General features: G+C 36.6%; 1 protein-coding gene across 1 annotated transcript; it reads left to right on the top strand.

The window, feature by feature from the left end:
- Positions 1 to 28: 28 nt before the first annotated feature.
- On the top strand, positions 29 to 3,472 carry LOC106977103 (centrin-4). Its single transcript, XM_015074608.3, has 5 exons — positions 29 to 186; positions 1,351 to 1,488; positions 1,863 to 1,991; positions 2,585 to 2,713; positions 2,937 to 3,472. Exons 1-5 carry the CDS (start codon positions 184 to 186, stop codon positions 3,024 to 3,026), a joined length of 489 nt encoding a protein of 162 aa, XP_014930094.1. The 5' UTR covers positions 29 to 183; the 3' UTR covers positions 3,027 to 3,472.
- The last annotated feature ends 6,960 nt before the right edge of the window (positions 3,473 to 10,432 follow it).

Genomic DNA, 10,432 nt, shown 5'->3' on the forward strand with positions numbered 1-10,432 from the left:
GGGCCTTCTTTTCTGACTATTGGGTGGAACTACAGTCAATCAGTAGGCCTCGGTGGGCGGGGCTGCTTATGAGGCAGGCGAGAGCGGCCTTAGCAACGGTTTCTGAACTGTGAAGACAGCCGTTGGGCTGCGCTGCCGGCGGCTGAGATAGGGAGGTCCCGGCTGAGGGCACCGGTTGGTGACATGGTGAGTGTGAAGCTGTAACCGCTTGTTGGGCCAGGGCTGGTACTGAAATCTCTCCCCGGAGCAGAGAAGGAATTGTTTTTGGTATGTGAAATATATTACTCGCCTCCTGATCCTCGAGTGTCGTTTAGTAACTCCTCCTCTCGTGGTCAAATAGAAGCACATTGCCCGTGGCTCTTAAGGACGCAAGAGCGGGTCTCCAGTTTATCCCCGCCAACTGCTAATACCAGCACTCCGCTGTAGGTTCTACGATGGAAATGAAACCACTGTTCGGCCAGAGAGGAATTGAATACAGAGAATAAGAAACTTAAAATCTGTTGGAGGGTCTAGGTCTCTAGGAAAGAGGTCCTGACCTCCGAAAAAGTGGCCGGGATAGCTACGAATTCTGCTACTGTTGGGAAGGTGAAGGTTGTGAAGGCTAAACTGTGGAGTTGAAGACCACACCAGTGGATTTGTGGTCCAGGGATCAAGAATCTGCGGCTACCACAACGAAACCACGCGAAACTGGAGACTAGGTGCGCAGGAACGTGGAGTCCAGTTGCCGTCTCTGCCTCCACGGCTTCCTAACCCAAAGATGGGGAGACAAGATATTGAAATAAGGCTGCAGAACAACCCAGGAGTAACTCTGTGACCTTGTTTGCCAGCAGAAAATGGCACACAGCAGGCAGATGACCTCCACTTTACCTGGATATTGATAATTGGCCTAACATTTATTCTTATCCAGATCGCTGGAGTAGTTTTTCACCTGGAAGATGTAGTTTTTTCATTTCTTAGCCTCTGCAATATAGGAAAGTACGCTAAAAGGTGGGAAAGGATATCATGTTTCAGTCAAGCATATCCCACAAAATAAATCTTATTATAGGCCTAGGTAAAAGGTATGCCTTAAACACTTTTTTTCAAATATACCAAGTGAGGCCAGTCCATTCTGACATAACATCTAATGTTCTACTAGGTTGAAGGAAAAACAAGTGGTAAAAAGAACCAAGCTTTCCACCAAGATATTAATAAATAGGATAAATGTTAGCAAAAGGAAAAGGTGGAAATTGTTGATGGTCATTATGTACTAGGAATAGGGTTCTTGAACATGCTTATGTATTTATCAATTTTTCTGGTTCTGGTAACTTTTCCTGTTACGTAGTTTTTCACGCACATGTGTGTTTATTACAGGCATCCACAAGTTCAGACCAATGGAAGAAAAGAGCAGCAAAACTTGAATTGAATGAAACCCAAAAGCAAGAAATTAAAGAGGCCTTTGATTTATTTGATGTTGATGGGTCTGGAACCATAGATGTGAAAGAATTGAAGGTTTTGAAATTACTTCTAATTCTAAGACATTTTAAAAACAAATCTTTCAGTCTTTAACAGCAGCCTTCTAAAAGCTTGATATAAAGTCTCTTCATTGTGGACACCTACACCTTCAGTGTATGCACCTGCCCCATACTAACAAAATTATATCTTGTTAGGCATTTATTCTTGTTTTATGAATGAATACAACAAAAACTCTGGGTGTAACAGTAACATATCCTATGGCATAGTGGAATTGGAACCTAGGCCTGCTGACCTGACTCTCTAGGTTTATGCCTAGTCCGTAGTAAAAAAGAGAAAATCTAGTAATTATTAGGTAATTTAAAAGCTAGGAATGAGACCGTGGCATATTATTTATTTGTTTTCTATTTCAGATTGCAATGCAAGCCTTAGGATTTGAACCAAAGAAAGAAGAAATTAAAAAAATGATAGCTGAAATCGACAAAGAAGGAAATGGCACCATTAGTTTTGAAGATTTTTTTGCCATAATGAGTGTAAAAATGGTATAGTAGTGATTTTGTTTTTCAAAGAAATACAAGCAATAGCCTTCTACTTTTTTTTTTTTTGGCTGGAGCAATCAATGAATTGGAACTAGGTCTTTAAAAATGGGTGGGATTTAGATAGACAGGAATAGCAAGATTAAAGATGTTTTCAGGGTAGTAATAAAGACTGTCCAGTGTGGAGAAGGTTGTTAGGAAATAATAAAGATAAATGGCTGGATAAAGAAAATGGGGTCAGCACGTTGAAGCCTTGAGTTCAGCAAACACCTCTTGAGTGCCTATTTTTGCTAGGCACTGTTCTAGAGAGCATTGGATGAGACAACCTCCCTGTTAGAGCTTACATTTTTTGGTAGTTGGTATCAATTACTGGAGTTAATAGAGATCCATTATCTTTATCACCCTTGCCTCTTCCACTTTAACAAATTCTGAATTTAAATACCCTGAGAGCAGATGTGAGTGCCTTGGAATAAAAAGTTAGAACAGTAAATGAACGCAGCTACTTGGCAGATTGCTGCTCTAGACCTCAAACACCCATAAGTCCAATTTGATAGAATAAATAAATGAAAGATTAATGACAGTTGTTTCTGTTTTTAAAGAGTGAGAAAGAAGAAATATTGAAGGCTTTCAAATTATTTGATGATGATGATACTGGAAGCATAACACTAAACAATATCAAGAGGGTTGCTAAGGAACTAGGGGAAAATTTAACAGATGATGAACTTCAGGTAAATTTTACTTATTTTTATAATTTTTATAACTTACATGTATATATACAATTGTAATTTATATATATTATGTACAATTGTAATTTATATATATTATAATTTACAATTATATTCCTTAGATGGACTCAAATACATTCAAAATAAAATTTGTATATATATATTTGAATATTATATCATTCATTTTTAATGATTTCACATACCGTATTTACATTTTGTTTTATAGGAAATGCTTGATGAAGCTGATCGTGATAGGGATGGAGAAATAAGTGAGGAAGAATTTTTGAGGATGATGAAAAAGACCACTCTTTATTAATACTTTTTTTAATCCCTCTGGAAAGTTAATAACTTTGTGTTTGTTATACAGTTCCATAATATCTGAATGTATTTGTTGTCAATTTCTAATTTATTTGCGCAAATTGGTGTTTTGATGTGTAATCCATGCAAGAAGTTAGGCTTCTGTCAACATGTTGTTAAACATCTACAGCATCAAGAAAGAAATATAATGATTTCTGTGAATCGTGAATCCAAAACCAGTATTAATTCCAACTGCTACTTTTTGGAGTCTCAGCATCTAAGGACTTAGAATTTTTTTTAGGTTTAATGAAACTGAGCCCACATCCAATTGAATTTGGCAAACAGGCTATTACTTTCCCCATTATTTTCCTTTTGTGCAACTCTTTAAAAACTGTTAAACATTTGATTTTTAATCAGTTATTCAGATATGTAAAGTATTAAATAAAATTGCCTAGTAATACTTTATTTGCTAGTTTTCTTATTATAAAGAAAGGCACTTATACTACCCAGATTTTCTTGTAAGTTTGACCCTGCAGGTGAGCATTTAATGACTGTCTTGGGAGGTGGTAGGGATTTTACATATGTTATCTCAGTTAATATGTTACAACTTGGAAGCTGGTGGTATTAGCTCCATTTTACTACATACAAGAAAAGTAAAGTTCAGAGAAATTTAAAAATTGCTCAATTGCTCATAGATAATAAAACATGGATTATAAATCTTGTATCCTTATGCTTCATTATGAAGCTTTGCTATGGATAAAAACTCTCAGGGTAATTAAGTATATATTTTCTAACTCATTTAAAATTGTGACTCTCGTAATTTTACTTTGTTTCCTATGAAAGAGCCAATCTATTGAGAAAGGCAGTCTGAAGATACAGTCTTTTGATTCCCCACTGGGTCACACAAGACTGGGTCTTGGGCCAGAACACTTCTTACCAAGAGACATAGTCTCTATAGCTTGTGCTGGAATTGTCTGAATATCTTTCCACTTCAAACTCAACGTGTACTTTTTTCTGCTTAAGCATTGTGTGTGTTATAGTGCCTGTGTATGTAATATGACACCTGGCCAACTCCACTTTGGAAAGAGGATATACCTTTTGGCAAGGGGTTGCTAAACAACAAGATGGGTCCGTACAGGCCAATTGCCCTAGATCGGCTTCTGGGAAGGACCTCTTGCATGGAAAACTGACATTCACTACTAAAACTGATACTACTTGGTCTTCATATGAGTGAAGAATTGTTCCATCAAGTAGTTGACTGGATTGTGTTTTCCTTGGCAACTAAACTGATACCAAGATGCAATGGCAGAAGCTCTCAGATTTCTGCTCCTGATAATAGGCAACAGATGCCACTTGCTGGACACCCACACTTCCTAAACCTAAGTAATGGTCTTTGGAGCAAGACAGGCTTACAGAAAATGTAACTTTAATTGTCTCAGTTCATTTTTAGCTCACTGAAATGAAGACTCGATTTTCTTTTGTCAACACAAGTTTTTTTTAAATTGGTGCTGGAATGGCATATCTATGCTTATGCTCATTAAGTGTTCCACAGAATCTTTAATTCCTAATTATGCAGCATTTCCTTCTATACTAAAGAAAAATATAACTACTAAACATGCTTCATAAGTGAAAATTATGGCCTTTAAGTTGTTAAATGATTTATATTTTTAAGTGGGTAATACACTTAAAAATACACATGAACAAGTTCAGAGTTCTAAATAGAAGTCTCCTCATCAGAGGGCACCTTTTGGGATGAGCACTGGGTGTTGTATGGAAACCAATTTGACAATAAATTTCATATATTGCAAAAAAGAAAGTCTCATCAATCCCAGTTCTCTCAAATACAGAATGTCCTTTATCACTATTTCTATTCAACATTGTATAGAAGTGCTAGTCAGTACATTAAGGCAAGCAGAAAACAGAGACCAGAAAGGAGGAAATAAAATTCTTTCCATTTGCAGATGACACATCTATCCATAGTGTATTCAAAAGAATTTAGAGATTGCTGGATGCAAGTTGTTATGCAAATACAAATAGAAGCACAATGATATTTTTACAAACCAGGTATGAATAATTACAAAGTGAATTTAAGAGACTATTAATAGTATTACAAATATAAAAATCTTATGAATGAATCTAATGAAGACCCACAGGTCTTCAATATCAAAAACTATGAAAGAGTACTGAGAGAGATTAAAGAAGACCTAAATAAATGGAGGAATGTTATGTTCATGGATTGGAAGACTCAATATTACATAGATGTCAGTTCTCTTTTTATTGATCTATAGCTATAGTGCAATCAAAATCTTAACCTATGTGAAACTCGACAAGCTAATTCTAAAATTTCTATGGAAATCCAAGGATCTGATACACACTCAAAGAACAAGGTGAGAGGCTAGCTTACCGGACTATCAAGATTTATTAGAGTCAGAGTAATTAAAATAGTGTAGTGTTGGGGCACCTGGGTCGCTCAGTCAGTTGAGCGAATGGCTCTTGGTTTAGGCTCAGGTCATGATCTCAGAGTTTGTGAGTTTGAGCCCCACATCAGGCTCTGTGCTGGCAGTGTAGAATCAGCTTGGGATTCTCCTCTCCCTCTCCCTCTTTGCCCCTCTCCTGCTCATGCCGTCTCTGTCTCTCTCAAAATAAACTTAAAAAAAATAGCATAGTGTTCACTAGGATAGACTAATTGACAAATGGAATAGAACAGAAAGTCCTGAAACACACTCATTGTATATGCCATTGATTTAAGACACAGGTAACTCTACAGTGGGACATCTTCATTATAATAAATTGTTCCTAGTCAATAGGATATCCAAAAAAAAAATAAATAAAAGAAAACTTGATCCCAACCTCACACTATACATAAAAATTAATTCTAAATTATTGTTGATCAAGACATGAAAAGTAAGAATATATCATCATGACCTTGGGGTCAGGTTTAAGGGAAAGTTTAAGGGAAAACATGATAAAGTGTACTATATTATAAGTAAGAACTTCTCTTCATGAAAGGAGAGAATGAGACATAAGCTACTAATTGGAAAAATATTTTCTTTTTTTAAAAAAAAATTTTTTTTCAACGTTTATTTATTTTTGGGACAGAGAGAGACAGAGCATGAACAGGGGAGGGGCAGAGAGAGGGGGAGACACAGAATCGGAAATAGGCTCCAGGCTCTGAGCCATCAGCCCAGAGCCTGACGCGGGGCTCGAACTCACAGGCCGCGAGATTGTGACCTGGCTGAAGGCGGACGCTTAACCGACTGCGCCACCCAGGCACCCTGGAAAAAGATATTTTCAATAAATACACCTGACTAAACAGTTGTATGTAGAATATACAACTTGAAAGTTGTTGAAACTTAACACTTGTGCTTTTAAAACTTACTCTTTGATATTCCTCCCAACAACAGAAAGAGTTCGACTTTCCCTCCCTCTGAATGTGGGTTGTCCATAGTGACTTGCTTCTCAACCAATAGAATGTAGTGGAAGTGACACTGCATGACTTCTGATGATAGGTTAGGAAAGGTGATATAGCTTCTGCTTGGCTCTATTCTCTAAGCACCCAACCTTGGAATCCAGCCACCATGCTATGTTAGGCAGCCATATGGAATGACTACACGGAGGTATTCTGGGCATAGCCCCGAGGAGATTCCAGCCAATGGCTAGTGCCAACTACCAGACAGATAAGTTAGTAAGTCTTCAGATGGTTCCGTATTCAGCCTTTGAGCCACCATAGCTGATTCTGAGTAGAGACAAGATGACCCCACTGACCCCTGCCTAAATTATAGATTTACAAGCAAAATAAATGATGTTATTATTTTAAACCAATACATTTTGGGGTAGTTTTTTGAGCAACAATAGAATACAACATTCATCCTAGACTTATTATAGTTTACCTTTAAGTGGCACGTTTACAATTTCCCCCAATTAGAGGATTTTACAACAGTTTAACTTTATCTATCTCTCTGATCTATTGTGCTATTGTCATATATTTTACTTCTATTTATAATCAAATCCATATAAGATATTATTATTGTTATTATTTTATATTTGTCTTTTATAAACCAGTCTATTTTACTTAGATTAATTACATACCCTTTCTGGTTCTCTTCATTCCTTTATGCAAGCTTGTGGTTCCATGTGGAATCATTTTCTTCAGGCTGAATAAGTCTTTAGTATTTGTTATGGTGAAGATCTATTGGTAATAAATTCCCTCAGCTTTTGTTTGTCTGAAAAGGCCTTAATTTTTGCCTTCTTTTTTTGAATAATATTTCTATTGTGTATAGAGTCCCAGGTGAGATAGTAGGATGGCATTTTTAAAACACTTTCAGCATTTATGTCATTCCATTATGTCCTGATTTTTGTAATTTCTTTTGAAAAGTAAGCTTATAGCTTTATTGTTGCTTCTTTGAAGGAAATGTGTGGGATTTTTTCCCTCTGAGTGCTTTTAAGATTTTTCTCTTTGTCTTGGTTATTAGCAATATAACTGATCTACCCAGGTGTGGTTTTCCTTATATTTGTAATCTACGTGAGATTCATAGTGTCTTGATTCTGTGGTTTAATGGATTTTTATTAACTTTGAAACAATTTTAGCCAGTGTTTCTTCAAATATTGTTTCTGAACCATCATCTCCTCTTTCTAGAACTCCAATTAAATACATGCATGTTAGACTTATCACTGTTCTTTATATATCTCTCACACTCTTTTTGGTGTTTTCTATCCCTTTTTCTCTCTGTGCTTCAAATTTATATATAGTTTACCGACTTGTGTTCCAGTTTACCAGAAGTTCTCTAACAGATTCCAGATCTCTGTTGAAATTCTTCATATTCTCCTCAGTTTTATTGAACACATGAATTATCTTTATATTAAAGTCACTAATTACTTTAACATCTTATCTCTAGGTCTATTTTTGTTGTTCTTTTAAATTCTGGCTTTTAGTTATCTGGTTCTTTTTTTTTTTTTTTTTTTTTAGCTAGATATTGTGGATGAAAAATTAGAGAGACTGTAAATGCTGTCATCTTCTTTCACAGAAGTCTAAGTTTTCTTCTAGCAGGTATATAAATATAGGAGGATAATTTTGATTCTTTTGAGAAACAGCTTTAGTCATAATTAAGGATTTTCTATTTCATGTTTGTCCTTATTCCCAGATGTAATACTTTTGTGTTGACTGAAAGCACAGGGTATCTACTGATATCTCTGCCTCCCTTCATCTTACCTGGGCTTAAAATCAAATTTTAATATTTGCAGCATCACATAGCTATTTAATTACACTTTCACTTAGTTCTTTGTTCTCTTAGATGCTGTTTTCTGTTGGGTTTTTAGGGTCTCACCCAGGGCATGTGTAACTAAGGAGTTAGCCAGTGAGGTAGGCTATTTGGACAGTTTTTCAGTTTAATCTACTTTAAATCCCGGATCTCTATAATGTTTCCTCCCAAATGCTAGCTACTTTGGCATCCCCAAATTCCAACCTGTTTCTCCTCAGCTCAGTAAGATTCCTGCCTTTCTGCTTGGGGCTTATTTATTTATTTATTTATTTTAAATTCCAGTTACTTAACATACAGTGTAATATTAGTTTCAGGTGTAAATTTAGTGATTCAACACTTCCATACAATAGCCAGTGCTCATCACAAGTGCCCTCCTTAATCCTCATCCCTTATTTAACTCATGCCCCCACTTCCCTCCCCTTCTGGTAACCATCAGTTTGTTCTCTATAGTTAAGAGTTTGTTTCTTGGTTTGGCTCTCTTTTCTTTTTTCCCTTTGCTTGTTTGTTTTGTTTCTTAAATTACACATACGAGTGAAATCATATGGTGTTTGTCCTTCTCTGACTGACTTATTTCGCTTATCCTCTAGCTCCATCAACATTGTTGCAAATGGCAAGATTTCATTCTTTGTTATGGCTGAGTAATAGTCCATTGTATACATATGTATACCACATCTTCTTTATCCATTCATCAGTTGATGGATATTTGGTCTCTTTCTATCATTTGGCTATTGTTGATAATGCTGATGTAAACATCCCTTTGAATTAGAATTTTTGTATTCTTTGAGTAAATAACTAGTAGTACAATTGCTGGATCGTAGGGTAGTTCTATTTTTAACTTTTTGAGGAACTTCATACTGTTTTCCAGAGTGGCTGCACCAGTTTGCATTCCCACCAACAGTGCTGTTTCTTCACATCCTTGCCAACAGCTCTTATTTCTTGTGTTGTTAGTTTTAGCCATCTGACTGGTGTGAGGTGATATCTAAAGAACTTATAAAATTCAACACTCAAAAATAATCCAATTAAGGGGCGCCTGGGTGACTCAGTCGGTTGGGCAGCCGACTTCGGCAAAGGTCATGATCTCGCGGTCCGTGAGTTCGAGCCCCGCGTAGGGCTCTGTGCTGACAGCTCAGAGCCTGGAGCCTGTTTCAGATTCTGTGTCTCCCTCTCTCTGACCCTCCCCCATTCATGCTCTGTCTCTCTCTGTCTCAAAAATAAATAAACGTTAAAAAAAATAATCTAATTAAAAAATGGGCAGAAGACACGAACAGACATTTTTCCAAAAAGACAGAGATTGGCTAACAGACACATGAAAAGATGCTCAACATCATTCATCATCAGGGATATTTCCCCTATTTTTTGAATTGGAAAATCCCCTCAGGGAAAAAGTCATGATGAGTGTGGCACTCCCCTCCAGTGCTTCTCTTCTCTCAAGGATTATAACTTTTCCTTTCCAATCTTGTCTGAACTGAACTGGGTACTTCCCTGTTCCTTCACACAGTGTTTTCATATACCAGCTTTTATAGTTGTTTTCAGCAGGAAGATAAGTTCAACATATCCTGAGCTAAAAATGCCAATATTATTTTCAGGAAAATAAATCTGACTGATGACCCTGAACTGGAATTGGGAGAGACTGCTGGATGAAAGGCCAGTTAAGAGGCTACTGCAGTCATTTAAAGAAGGGATGGTGAGGACCTAATAGATAGCTGCATTTGGTTTGGAAAAAAAGAGGTACAATTCAAATCTTTCATTCATGCTTTCTTATTTTCATTCACAGGACTCTGATGAAAGAGTGATATTAAGGAACAGTTACTGAATTAGGCACTGTTCTACCACATTTACACGGACTTTCTTAAATCCTATGCCTATTGGACACTATTATTATCATTTTGATTTTACAGACGAGAAAACTAAGATACAGAGAGTTTAAGTGACTATCTCAACATCACATGGACATTAAATGGACTTTGAGTCAGGCCTGCTGACTCCACCACTGTGCTCTCATCATTCCTTGCAACAGGTGTGATCTTTTAAATGGGGGACATTGATAGCACATATTCCAAAGGGAGAAAAGGAGAAAAAATGGATGCAGTGGTTCCTGAGCACTTTTTGTTATTGTTTGGAAAAGTAAGTGAAATTAATGCTTTAGGAAAGTGATAAATCCAGAGAA

The sequence above is a fragment of the Acinonyx jubatus genome, chromosome B1, assembly GCF_027475565.1.
Source record: "Acinonyx jubatus isolate Ajub_Pintada_27869175 chromosome B1, VMU_Ajub_asm_v1.0, whole genome shotgun sequence".
Classification (NCBI taxonomy): Eukaryota; Metazoa; Chordata; class Mammalia; order Carnivora; family Felidae; genus Acinonyx; species Acinonyx jubatus.